General features: G+C 38.6%; 1 protein-coding gene across 6 annotated transcripts in view; it reads left to right on the top strand.

The window, feature by feature from the left end:
- Window positions 1–11,942, top strand: part of LOC139471560 (centrosomal protein of 104 kDa-like) — a 66,230-nt gene extending 54,288 nt beyond the window's left edge. For 5 of the 6 annotated variants that reach the window (XM_071253937.1, XM_071253936.1, XM_071253938.1 and 2 more), the window contains 4 exons: window positions 3,038–3,146; window positions 4,861–4,999; window positions 6,692–6,832; window positions 9,348–11,942. In XM_071253937.1, the coding sequence (XP_071110038.1) occupies window positions 3,038–3,146; window positions 4,861–4,999; window positions 6,692–6,832; window positions 9,348–9,415 (457 nt within the window). In that variant the 3' untranslated portion in view covers window positions 9,416–11,942. Of the gene's footprint in view, window positions 1–3,037; window positions 3,147–4,860; window positions 5,000–6,691; window positions 6,833–8,446; window positions 8,475–9,347 lie in introns of all 6 variants that reach the window. The other variant, XM_071253935.1, reaches the window with a different exon arrangement.
- The last annotated feature ends 2,895 nt before the right edge of the window (window positions 11,943–14,837 follow it).

Here is a 14,837-nt window from a genome sequence, read left to right as displayed (position 1 = left end):
GTTACAATATAAACACAGGTTGTATTAATAAAATCCCGAGATATTTTATGAGTGAGTGGGTTTATGCTTTATATTATGTAAAATCCTGGGTATATTATAACATATTTGAGAGCAAATATTTGTGGGATATTATTTAAAATCCCAGGGATATCATAAGACCCCTGATAAGAGTTAACCTGACTGCAGAACAATAGGATGATGTCACTGGAGGTTCATAATGTATGATAAGGAGACAAAAGTAGATTCAACATATTAAACTATGTCAGCTTCATTACTGTTAGGAGGTAGGTTCCAACAAAGGTTTGGGGATTTGCCACTTCTGGGTAATTCCCTTTCAATTTTTAGTAACCCACGTCAATGCAGTAATTTATCCAACCTACTGGGACTCAATATGCATTTCTGTCATATGACACGTGACACTTCTGGCAGAAAACTACACAATATAATAAACATAGATATTCATTACTATTGTACACTCAACATTGACATTATATAAAGTCTATTATGGAATAAGGTTTATGAGTTACTTAGAAGATAGGTGGTTAAAGCTTGTCATCTTGAAAGTCTGTGCGTGACTGGAAGTATAATGAGCTTGTGGTTAAAGCATGTCATCTTGAAAGTCTGGGTGTGACTGGAAGTATAATGAGTTTATGGTTAAAGCATGTCATCTTGAAAGTCTGGGCGTGACTGGAAGTATAAAGAGTTTGTGGTTAAAGCATGTCATCTTGAAAGTCTGGGCGTGACTGGAAGTATAAAGAGTTTGTGGTTAAAGCATGTCATCTTGAAAGTCTGGGCGTGACTGGAAGTATAAAGAGTTTGTGGTTAAAGCATGTCATCTTGAAAGTCTGGGCGTGACTGGAAATATAATGAGTTTGTGGTTAAAGCATGTCATCTTGAAAGTCTGGGCGTGACTGGAAGTATAATGAGTTTGTGGTTAAAGCATGTCATCTTGAAAGTCTGGGCGTGACTGGAAGTATAAAGAGTTTGTGGTTAAAGCATGTCATCTTGAAAGTCTGGGCGTGACTGGAAGTATAATGAGCTTGTGGTTAAAGCATGTCATCTTGAAAGTCTGGGCCTGACTGGAAGTATAATGAGTTTGTGGTTAAAGCATGTCATCTTGAAAGTCTGGGCCTGACTGAAAGTATAATGAGCTTGTGGTTAAAGCATGTCATCTTGAAAGTCTGGGCGTGACTGGAAGTATAAAGAGTTTGTGGTTAAAGCATGTCATCTTGAAAGTCTGGGCGTGACTGGAAGTATAATGAGCTTGTGGTCAAAGCATGTCATCTTGAAAGTCTGGGCGTGACTGGAAGTATAATGAGTTTGTGGTTAAAGCATGTCATCTTGAAAGTCTGGGCGTGACTGGAAGTAAAAAGAGTTTGTGGTTAAAGCATGTCATCTTGAAAGTCTGGGCGTGACTGGAAGTATAATGAGTTTATGGTTAAAGCATGTCATCTTGAAAGTCTGGGCGTGACTGGAAGTATAAAGAGTTTGTGGTTAAAGCATGTCATCTTGAAAGTCTGGGCGTGACTGGAAGTATAATGAGCTTGTGGTTAAAGCATGTCATCTTGAAAGTCTGGGCCTGACTGGAAGTATAATGAGTTTGTGGTTAAAGCATGTCATCTTGAAAGTCTGGGCCTGACTGGAAATATAATGAGTTTGTGGTTAAAGCATGTCATCTTGAAAGTCTGGGCGTGACTGGAAATATAATGAGTTTGTGGTTAAAGCATGTCATCTTGAAAGTCTGGGCGTGACTGGAAGTATAATGAGTTTGTGGTTAAAGCATGTCATCTTGAAAGTCTGGGCGTGACTGGAAGTATAAAGAGTTTGTGGTTAAAGCATGTCATCTTGAAAGTCTGGACGTGACTGGAAGTATAATGAGCTTGTGGTTAAAGCATGTCATCTTGAAAGTCTGGGCGTGACTGGAAGTATAATGAGTTTGTGGTTAAAGCATGTCATCTTGAAAGTCTGGGCGTGACTGGAAATATAATGAGTTTGTGGTTAAAGCATGTCATCTTGAAAGTCTGGGCGTGACTGGAAATATAATGAGTTTGTGATTAAAGCATGTCATCTTGAAAGTCTGGGCGTGACTGGAAGTATAATGAGTTTGTGGTTAAAGCATGTCATCTTGAAAGTCTGGGCCTGACTGGAAATATAATGAGTTTGTGGTTAAAGCATGTCATCTTGAAAGTCTGGGCGTGACTGGAAATATAATGAGTTTGTGGTTAAAGCATGTCATCTTGAAAGTCTGGGCGTGACTGGAAGTATAATGAGTTTGTGGTTAAAGCATGTCATCTTGAAAGTCTGGGCGTGACTGGAAGTATAATGAGTTTGTGGTTTGACATAAATGTAATTTACAGTGTCCTAATTAAACCATGACGGTTGTACCAGGTCATTAATGTATTATTGTCTTCAACTGAACTGAAGGAGTTACATTTTACTGGGGAGCATGGGTGGCCCAGTTGTCTAAGGCGCAGCGATTGGCTGTGCAGAGTTGCGTCCGTTAGGCACGCCAGAAACCTATGATTGTGGGTTCAAATCCCGGTTCGCCCCAATTATGTTTGTCAGCACCATACCCGTGCTCGTGGGTTTCACTGAAGTGGTAAACGTCTGAGACCTGCATCACTTCGGGCTTTCCTCCCACATTAAGCTTGACACGCCGCGATATAACTGGAATACTGTTAAAAGCGGCGTTAAACCCAACTCACTCACTCACTTCATTTTACTGTGAATGAAGACATTTTTGGCTCCATCCCTTGAATGGTTGCTCAGCAACAGTTGACCGATGATAAAGATGACAATGTTATGATACGAGACCTCGGAGTTAGAATTGGTCTTCAGCAAACCATGCTTGTCCTTAGAGGCGATCGAGTGGTCAGATTTGCTGACTTGGTTGTTGCTTGTCATCGTATCTCATGTATGTTGTTCGTGCTTATAATGTCAGTCACTGGACCGCAGTCGTACAGCTGGACTATTGCTGAGGGCAGTGTTAAACATCAAACAAGCGAACAATCAGGATATGAGTATTGTTATTTTCTAGGGTGTGTATATTCTGTGGTGAGAGGAACGAAGGCTTCAATGATGAGGGCTTGGACCTTCATTACTGGAAGAACTGTCCCATGTTGAAGAGATGTGCCAACTGTAAACAGGTAAGTGGGAGTATACAATATAAAAGTAGACAAAATACCTCACAGGGCTGTGTGGGTTGCTGATGTTTCTAGGGTGGTGGCTAATTGGAGGTTATTATTATGCCAGTTTTCACGTCATACACCATATCACCCAGACCCCCATGTCAGCCCGAGGGCCAAACTTCCCCACAATAACCCTTTTATCATTTATGTTCTAATTCACTATGTTCAAACGTACATAAAACATTTACTATGACAACATACTCCACTCATGGGTAATGCCTACCGTTGTTGACAGGCGAGCGGGTTTATTTACAGAATCATACACGTAGACACGCAACTGTAATGTCGGTTAAACACTGACACTCCGTATTTTCAATGGTATTCTTTCTATAACAAAAAGGTATGTTTTAATATTTTTGGCACATTAAATTGTTACGAAATAATAGTGCAATATCCTTGTTGTATCACGCTTGAACTATTAATTTGAAAAATTACTGCGAATTCTACTGTTTGAAAATATAAAAATAACTTATCTGGATGCTGGGTCTTCTTGTGTATCCAAATCCATGTCCAGACTCCTGAATCACCTCTGTAGGGGATCACTCACTGAAAGAAAGCAATACCCTTCTCCGTGCTAAACAGCACTTTATGAACTGCAGCAATTTTCCATAAGGTTTTACTTGCCATTCGGCAACACTGCATTAACAGGCGGTCCAACACAGACGAGCATTACTACAAAAATCTGATTATGTTTATATGTATATATTTTATATATGACAAAGACAGCTCACCTGTGGGACACGAAGGCCTTGAGTGGTGTTTCATACACCTTGCCCTCTCCTCTGCACCTTTAGCATGTGACGCCACCACTTTCACGTGCACAGCCTTCATCTTCAAATTTTTATTGTTACCGTATTTAGCCATTAGTGAATACATATACCATAACATCAAATTGGAAAATGTATCCATTCAGAAAAGATCTCTAAATTCTGTGTCTGTCCCTAAAAACATGTTTACCTTGTTTGGAAGACATTGTCACCTGAAAGCTAGCCGAACAGAGGTTGCACCAAGGGATCATGTAACTTTAATTTCTTACCACCCAGGCTGATATCGACACCCCTCCAAAATGTATAACAAGCCATATCAGCCCGGCAGGGGACATGATACAGGTTTTTGTTATTACACCCTCTGTGATATGACCGTCTCCATGTTGGCTCTATCACTCATGCAAATTATCTTACATCTTACTGGATGCAGGTTTAGTTGAAATTCTAATGAATGTGTTTCGCAGGGTGTTTGGAAAATACTGGTATGTTGCATTTTTCAAATCTTGCATAGTTTCATCTTCATGGCAAAGTTTAGATAAGTAACGAATCGTATTGAAATTATGAAATTCAGCTTCCTGTATATAATTTGTGTATCAAGCCTGACCATAGCAACATCAAACAAAATGGTGGATAACTGTGAGGGGGCCATTGATGTATGGGTCCATTTTTATCAGGTTCATCACAAATTACAGGCCATAGCAAAAGAGCCGCCCTTGCAAAACAGTGATCCCTAAAATTTATGGTTCGCAATCCAGGAACGAAGAGTAGATGTTGAGTGCAAGATCTCAGAGTTCTCGATGGTTGATGCTCCTGATCCCAAAGATAGACGTACTCGTCCTTGTCTTGCTTTAGAAAACAATACTAGAATCTTGCAAACCTTGAGCAGAATGATCCTGTGATCACAGGTTGTGGAGATCGCAAGTCTGACTGACCACCTGTTGAGTGAGTGCGAGTCCAAGGCCATGTTCTCCAAGTGTCCACGCTGCTCCGAAGCTATACTCAAGGAAGAATATGATCAACATGTCCAAGAGAAAGCTTGCAATCGTGAGTAAACATCCATTTGAACTAAAACCTAATGCTTAGATCCCATTATCCATTAATTGTTAGGAATAATTATTGATTCTCAGACCTTGAATCATGGGAGGGTACCTTCATAGTTAAAGTGTTGGATGGTCAAGCTGAAGACCTGGTTTGACACCCCACATCAGTACAATGTGTCCAGTCCATGTATTGTCCATCCCTCATCTGCTTGTTCATTTATTTTCAACTTCTTTTCAACGGTTCTCACAGACTTGAAAGGTCTTCAATTTGTCAGCCAATCTTGAGTATTGAGAATTCTGCATTGAACAGCTCTTACACTTTTTAAAAAGCCTTGCAAAGGTCTTAACCTTGATAAGGGGTGCTCGGGTAGCCAATTGGTTAAGATGTTTGCTCGTCATGCCGAAGACCCAGGTTTGATTCCCGACTTGGGTACAATATGTGAAGCCCATTTGTGGTGTCCCCCACTGTGATAGTGCTGAAATATTGCTAAAAGTGGCGTAAAACCGTACTCACTCATTTAACCTTGATAGAATTCAAAATGCCTTGATAAGCCCTTACACTTTGACAAAATGCCCTGAAACAGCATTAAATTTTCTTTTAAAGGGTCTTACACATTGCTAAAATCTCTTGAAAAGGCTTTAACCTTGATATAATGACAAAAAAGGCCTTACACTTTCATAAAATGCCCTGAAATAGACGTGCCTAATTTTTGGATGGACTGGTTACGCCGCAATCTGGCTGACTTTGGAATCGTACCCACACTGTGTTAACTCAGAATCAGCCTGTCAAGACTGTATAAAGCTGCAATATAGCTGCATAATGTTCACTTACTGACTCATTTTGTTCTTGTTGCAGCTGCTGTGTCACCAGTGACTCACATTCACTCAGTGACTCACATTGTTGATGTTGCAGTCAACTGTGACTCACATTCACTCACTGACTCACATTGTTGATGTTGCAGTCACCAGTGACTTACATTCACTCACTGACTCACATTGTTGATGTTGCAGTCAACAGTGACTCACATTGTTGATGTTGCAGTCAACTGTGACTCACATTCACTCAGTGACTCACATTGTTGATGTTGCAGTCAACTGTGACTCACATTCACTCACTGACTCACATTGTTGATGTTGCAGTCAACTGTGACTCACATTCACTCACTGACTCACATTGTTGATGTTGCGGTCACCAGTCATTCACATTCACTCAGTGACACACATTGTTGATGTTGCAGTCAATGGTGACTCACATTCAATCACTGACTCACATTGTTGATGTTACTGTCTCCAGTCACTCACATTGTTGATGTTGCAGTCAACTGTGACTCAAATTCACTCACTGACTCACATTGTTGATGTTACAGTCACCAGTCACTCACATTCAATCAGTGACAAACATTGTTGATGTTGCGGTCACCAGTCACTCACATTCACTCAGTGACTCACATTGTTGATGTTGCGGTCACCAGTCACTCACATTCAATCAGTGACAAACATTGTTGATGTTGCGGTCACCAGTGACTCACATTCACTCACTGACTCACATTGTTGATGTTACTGTCAACACTGACTTACATTGTTGATGCAGTCAACCGTGACTCTTATTCACTCACTGACTCATAATGTTAATGTTCCAGCTGCTAAGTCACCAGTGACTCACATTACTCACTGACTCACTTTGTTCATGTTCCAGCCGCTAAGGCAGCAATGAACCACTGTCCACTGTGCCACCAGGACATTTCCAACGGAGAAGATGGCTGGAAAGAACATTTGATGGGGCAGAGCGGCTGTAAACAGAACCCCCGCAGACTGCTAGCTCTCAATAAACAACCAGGTAAGCTGGTCCCCTGTTCCGAGTAAATAGCATCCATACAGACTGCAAGCTCTCACTACCAAGTAGGTGGTGGGCTAGTCCCCTGTACCGTGTAAACAGAACACCCCTGCGGACTGCTAGCTCTCAATAAACAACCAGGTAGGTGGTGGGCTGGTCCCCTGTACTTTACCGTGTAAACAGAAGCCCCACAGACTGCTCGCTCTAGCAGAAGCCTCTGTTTACAGAATGTGATTCACTTACAGTCTTAAATACATGAAAGTTGCATTGTACATCATTGGGAGATAACAATTAAAACGTTTCTTGTTAATTGTATAAGATTTGGGTTACTTGAATAAATACAGAATGTGATGACGTCAGATAGAGTTCAGTGTTTGCGTTTACGGCGTCCGTTCACTTCACGCTTAACTTATTGTTGTTTTGTTTCGTGTTTCTCTCGCTCCCAAAACCTATGTGATAATGTGTATACAATATTCGCTGGGTTCCGGTGCAAGCCAGATTTCGGCGGGAACGCGGGAAACTGAGAGGTGTCCGATGACGTTTCTCTTCCATGTCGTGTCCGTAATGGCATCGCTGATTGGTTTACAAAACAGAAATAGAAACGTAAGCCAATCGCAGACCTTGTTAACAGTATTTTGTCAATGTCAAGGACTAAAGTCCAAATGGCATCCCCGAAACTTTGTCAAAAGAAAAATAGATTTCAAGAAAGTTTGCTTGAAGAGCCAATATACTCTTTCAACACTGTAGGCCGGCCAGCCATGTCGTAGTCACGTCAAAATAAAGGGTAGATCTTTATAATTTTATGAACCTACCTGTCATATCATTCATTTATTAAATCAATCACATTTCACAATGTCTGAAATACGTATTCCATTTCAATTTATCATTTTGATTCATTTTTTATCGAAAGATTAAATGATTCACTATTTCCCGCAATGTTATTGAAAATAAAGTTCTCGGACACACACTTCGACAACGGTCCCCATCAAACATGTCAAAGAGCAAAATAAAGACGTTTCAAGCAAATCTTTAAATCTAGTATACAAAGTGATAAATAACATCAACCAAAATGTATCTATAAGTTGTCGAAATTACAGCTAAGTTATTATTTGAATCTTTTCGTGCGATCGTGTATAATGTAAATCAGATGACATCTCGGCTTTCGTCGCCTCCATTTTTTCGGCTCAGATATGATGTTTCCAATATGCCGGAAAAACCTTTGTCACAGCTCCTAACCTAGAACGATACATCCACGAAGTTCCATGTTTTTAATATAGATCGCGAGTTTCCTGCTTATAACGTTCAGAATAACAAAAAACTTTCGTCAAAATCTTTGATTACACACGTGCCATTGCTGTAATTTGATTGACAGCCTTAGGTCATGTACTCTAGTTTGACCAATCACCACCCTCATAGCAGATATCGGCAAGAAAGTATGTGACAAACTTACAGCGACGAAAAGACTTGGCGAGGTTAGTGTAGATGAAAAAATAAACTTTCTAATACGAAGCTTCAAAAACGGACGTATTTCTTCATGTTACTGACAGCCGCAGGTATCGAGAAATTGGTGATGACAGATACTATTTACAATTATTTATAAAATACTTTTCCGATCAGGTAAACAATGAAAATAAAAAAGAAATAGGTAAGTGGATTTTATGTTTGTTTATATTTGACAAAAATCGTCAAATTTACCCTTCCTTGGTCCTCAATCTGGACGTTTGAATATGTTAGCTTACATTTGTTTTTATTTACAACTTACTTAAGTTGTAGATGCTTTATTTAAATAATGTGATAAACATAAATATGTATAAACAGTAGGATTAGACCTTTCAAATGGTGTATAACATGTAGTTGCAAAGATGTTTTACTAGACTAACATTTAGTCTATGAAATCTTATATTACCCAATACCCTTCTTGACTCTAAAAATAAATATATATAATTTCCCCTTTGCTGATTTCCTAGCTAGAGCTGGCTTGACTTGCTTTGGTATACGTTCCTAGATTGGTGTTGTTTTCACAAAATATATATATTCCACAGTCATTGTGCAGGACTAATGTCTTACAAGCAGATATTTTCCTTGATAAATGTTGGCTCCATCTATCACACAAGAGTCTCTTGGAACTTGGTGTCACAGCAGATAAAGCTCCTGGTTGACTGGTGTTGAAAGAGTCAAGTGGCTAATCTATGAAGATTTCAAAGATGTTTTGTGTACACACATAAAAACTGAGACTTAAAGATTTTAACCACACACTTATTTATGCTCAAAATGGCCTAAAGTTCACCATTTCAGGTCCACATTTAACAAAATTTTCATGCCCCCAAACACTGCAGTTCATATGTGTTTTGGCTTTTAACTCTTGACATATATTAGTCTGCAATCTGACCATCAATCACTGGTCTGTCTGGTTCAGATTGGATAACATTGGGATATTTCCCTCTTATTACTGACTAACGTGACATTCAGTCTTTACGTAACTATTGATCGCTGGTCTAATCTCAGTCTTATCTTTCAGCACAATCCAGATTACCTGCACCCAAGTCCAGAGTGCCGACCAAGACCAACAAGACTGGTCGCAGATGAGATGCTCGTGTCCTGTGCTGTGTACAATTGCTAACCATAGTGATCTTAGTGATAAAGACAGACACTTAAATTACCTTCAAACAATGACTTTTAAAAAATTGACTTTAACAGTTTGTAGTATTGTGGGAGTCCGAAGATTTTGTTTGTCTTGAGCGGATATTACTGGTATTATTTGCTACTTGTTGTTGATATGTCAATGCTTTGAACACTTTGTGTTTCAAGAAAGCCTTGGATGCTTTCAAAGGCAATTTCGGGCAAGAGAGTGTAATGGACCAGTCATTTGATAAGCAATGATCAAAAAATATTCTGTCTCGAACAACGTGAATAAAAACATGAACAAACATGAACAGACAACTAAAACATCATGAAGAAACAACATGAACAGACAATTGAAACATGAAGAAACAACATGAACAAACATGAACTGACAACTAAAAGAGAATGAACAAACATGAACAGACAACTAAAACATGAAGAAACATCATGAACAGACAACTAAAACAGCATGAACAGACAACTACAACATCATGAAGAAACAGCATGAACAGACAACTACAGCATCATGAAGAAACAGCATGAACAGACAACTAAAACATCATGAAGAAACAACATGAACAAACATGAACTGACAACTAAAAGAGAATGAACAAACATGAACAGACAACTAAAACATGAAGAAACAGCATGAACAGACAACTAAAACATGAAGAAACAGCATGAACTAACAACTAAAACATGAAGAAACAACATGAACAGACAACTAAAACATAAAGAAACATCATGAACAGACAACTAAAACAGCATGAACAGACAACTAAAACATCATGAAGAAACAACATGAACAAACATGAACTGACAACTAAAAGAGAATGAACAAACATGAACTGACAACTAAAAGAGAATGAACAAACATGAACAGACAACTAAAACATGAAGAAACAACATGAACAGACAACTAAAACATGAAGAAACAACATGAACAGACAACTAAAACATGAAGAAACAACATGAACAGACATGAACAGACAACTAAAACATGAAGAAACAACATGAACAGAGAACTAAAACATGAAGAAACATCATGAACAAACATGAAGAAACAACATGCACAAACATGAACAGACAACTAAAACATCATGAGGAAACAACATGAACAAACATCATCAGTAAACATGGAATGACATGAGCAAAAAATATGAATAAACAATATAAACAAGCATCCCTGCCCCCTCGAAAACTATTAAATTGTTGGTCCAAAAAGCCATGCGTAGTTCTTCGGAGATTGTCATTTAACACCATCTTTGTGTAAAGGGATTACCTGAGTACTGACTGTTACGGATTTGTTATCAAGTCATTTTGTGAAATTTCTTCACATCAAAATCACTAAAGCCAAAATGTTCTGTAGAAGATTCTTTCATTATCTGAAATAATCATTGCCATTATCTATGGGTGAAATAGTTTGAGTCTGGATTTCAGATCAAGGCCTCAGAACAAATACTTGTGCGTCAGTCCCCCATGGGGCACAGGAGAACCACACATCCAGAGTAGTGTCCCTTTGTAGACCTTCCAGAATCCGATGAGAGTTAATTTTGAAATCCCAGATATGCTACAGACATAATCCTTGAACTCTCAGCATCCCTCATCACCTGCACCATAACCTGCCACATCAAACTGACACACTGTGATATTACTGAAATAGGAGTGAGTTTGGTTTAATTATACCCCCGACCTAGAAGGGCTGGGGTATATAATTATACCAAGGAATTCCATCTGTCCTTCCGGCCTTCCAGGGACATTTTTGTGTGCGACCTATAACTTGAAAACTACTGCAGTTTCAAAACTTTTTAAACTTGGAAAAGACTTTCTATTCCAATAGGAGAGGTGTAATGCAAAGTTTGTTTTCAATATTTGGATTTTCTGAAAAAATACCACTATTTTTCATTTTTTTTAATTCTGAGGACATTATTGTGTGCAACCTATAACTTAAAAACTACCATGTACATTCTTATAAAAATTTAGGGAACAGTATGAACAGGTCTGTGACCCAAGAGGAATTTTCTTTCCATATTTTTGTACCGTCTTAATCCACATCTAAGAATATCTTCATGGGTCAAAGACTTTCTCATGTTCAAATATTACAAAATCCTTTGACACATTTTTGCTTTACATACTCATTTAATGTTGAAATAAACAAAGTCTTATTCAGAGCACATCTGATAACGTTCAACATGTTTTCTTTAATCATGCCGATAATATAGGCCAAACTGACCCCTATCCTACCTTGTCTTAAATGGTTAAAGTTGTTTATATTTTGTTTACACCCACCGACATATGTACCATCTGATATCTTTTAGATCATTTTACTGGAAACACAAGTATTCTGAAGGGCTCAGTGAAACTTCATGTCTTGTGGTTAGTAACTGGTGGTTTGTATTGAGGTCAAACAGCTCGTTTGGAATCTCATCTTAGAATATAATTTATAGATGAACTTGTAGTCTCTGAAGCTGCCAGTTTTGAAGTGTCAAATATGTTAAGATAACATACTGAACAAAAACTAAAATAAGTGAGAGATGAGGAATATTTGGGGGTTTTTTTTGACGAAATTGTGTGCTCAGTCTTCACCACAAAAGATTGTGTTTTTTAGAAAATGTACAGTACATTTGGGATCAGCAAGCGTTTTCAAAATGATATCCTGAAAGTCTGGATGTCAAGTTTGAAAACAAAATGAAAGTCAATCTACCGAATGTTAACATGCCAAATGTATTGTGTTCACTTTTGGGGAAAAAGAATCAAAACACGATCTCTGGGTGTATATGCACCTCCTTTCACACAGCTGTTGTATCTATGAACAAAGGGGCATTATAGGCTAGAAAATACGGACTCGCAGATAAACTTTCTGGCTTAGGCGCTTATGAATATTTCTCATGAATAGGTCTAGCAGTTGGGCCATCTACTGAAGCCGGTTGGACTGTCATGTGCACTTTCTAGCTTAGTATGAGGCTTCTGAATATTTCACTTGGATTGGTCCAGCAGTTGGGGGCGTTTTTGGGAGTGGGGTGCTTAATAAGGTGAATCCGGGTACCTAAAGAGTTGAAGAAGGCAAGACCATATTTTTGTATTTCAATTGGCAGCAAATGCCTTACAAATTCAGATTGCTGATAGCAATACAAACCAAAACATGGTGAGACAACATATTTGTTTCTGATTATTGGAGTAGATATTTCATGTACATTATGTTTGAATTGTAATCTTCCAAAATAGTTCTGTGATAAGATTCTAAATACTTCAGAATGAGCTTGGTATGTAAGTAGTTTGCTAACCAGTTATTGTCAGATATACATACATACCTTCATTATTCATGATGTACATAGCTGATGTAAATAAAAGCTGTATATAGAAGCATCACTCAGATCCATTATAGGCCAAAGATCTTTGGTGGGTTCTCTGATCAGTGGAGAGCTGCCCTGGTAAATCTTTTGAGATGACTGAATCCCTGGGATTGTAAAGGGTAACCAAGAGGTGAAGTATGCACCTGGAGAAATGTTAAGCTCTGTCCCTTCCTTTGTTTTCCACATTTCAAACTTCCAGGTGTCTTTTGGAAACGTCCACACATGACATTCATCATATGTCGCTAAATGTCTAAAACACCACCGCCACCTGCTGATAAGTTGGTTCGAGGACACTCTATGTTTGTCCAGGTGGTCAAATAAACTGAATCATATCAGACGATGCAAGGAGGCAATTGAAGATGAAGTTGTTATGAGGGTGGTCAAATAACTTACATGGAATAGTACAATAAATGCTGTTTTATTCTGATTTGGTTTCTGTATTTGTGTGTGAGTATCTATTTGTAAACAAAACAAAAGTTTCATCCCAAACTTACTACAGGTTATGATTTTGGTTTTTTTTCGTGTTTTTTTTTATATTGATGCTTAACTATTTCAAGGTGTATGGTAAAGGGGAATCAACAGTGAACCACAAGAATAACAAAACAGCATCTCTTGATATGATGGAATATGTGAATGTAAATGATGGAAACAAGATAAGAGACCTGCCAGTGATCCAAGTCCTGTATATATAACCCCACCGTGTTGGTGAAAGGGAGCACCTTGTTGGTGTCTTGCCTTAAGGGCTCTAACTTATGACTATTGTATTTATTTTGCCATTCCTCTTCAGGATCTGACTTGTACCCTTCTTCAAGATTCTCCAATTCCTGGGTGATTCGCGGGTTAGCTCCTGCAATGTTTGGATGTGCTTAGTCTTGTTGTGATATGTTACTGATATATACCCTGTGTGGGATATCTTAAACAGCATTTGTGAGGCCTGGTTTCTGACTCAATATGAAAGATATATACTTGACTTTTTGTGTAGAGTTGCAGCCCTTACAACTAAAAGGATCAGCAGGTTGTGAGATAGAAAGATTCTGATCCTGAAAATCCATTGATGGTAGTCCTCATTGACTAGTGGCATTTGAGGGATATAATTCTGAACCAGTACTTGATGCTTCAATTTTGGTAGAAATTGGAACTAAATAAAACTTACAGAATATGTACATATAGTAAACATGCTTGTCTTGTTCAATAGTGAAATACGGTTTAAACTAGTTTGGACTTGCCTTGAAAAAAAACCAAATTTCTCTGGCTGCTTGATTTCCTGTCCACAAGCCTAACTCAATCACTCAGTCATCAGTCAGTGGCTGGGCGGAGTATTCCTGCCAACAATGCAAACCTAGGAATCTTGTCGTACCGTTCAATTCCCGACATGGGTACAATGTGTGAAGCCCATTTCTGGTGTCCCCCGCTGTGATATTGCTGGAAAATTGCTAAACGCAGCGTAAAACCATACTAACTCACTCATATGACAAGACCCCTTTGATCGATGTTCATATATTTGCATCTATTCCCCAAACGTTGACAGTCGTTTGTTTAAAAGCTGTAGTGCAATTTAGAATTACTGTCTGTACTTTGTTGATGGTAACATGTTCTGTTATGAGACATATAATCTATATTTTCAAGAAGATAGCATGGAAATAAACTGTTTAACAAGTAAAATGAATCCTTGTTGTCTAAATTGTGTGGCTGAAAGGGAAATAATTTACGAAAGAAGTGAGAGGATGTTTCCTACACTGTCTGCATACAATATGACTGCCTACAATATCCTATTCTTATAGTTTTCACCGAAATGGTAAACGTCAGAGACCTTCATCACTTCGGGCTTTCCTCCCACATTAAGCTGACACGCCGTGATACAACTTGAATACTGTTAAAAGCGGCGTTAAACCCAACTCACTCATTCACTATTCTTATAGTAGAGGTAGATAGCATGAGCAAAGACACAGGTGCAGACACACAGCTTAACCACGTCATCCCCATTAAGTCATCTCATGCAGTTAGCGTGTGGTCAGACTCGGTGACTTGCTTGA

Source organism: Haliotis cracherodii, unplaced genomic scaffold (assembly GCF_022045235.1).
Source record: "Haliotis cracherodii isolate W230 unplaced genomic scaffold, xgHalCrac1.p SCAF_23, whole genome shotgun sequence".
Taxonomy (NCBI): Eukaryota; Metazoa; Mollusca; class Gastropoda; order Lepetellida; family Haliotidae; genus Haliotis; species Haliotis cracherodii.
This window is presented reverse-complemented; position numbering and strand designations above follow the sequence as displayed.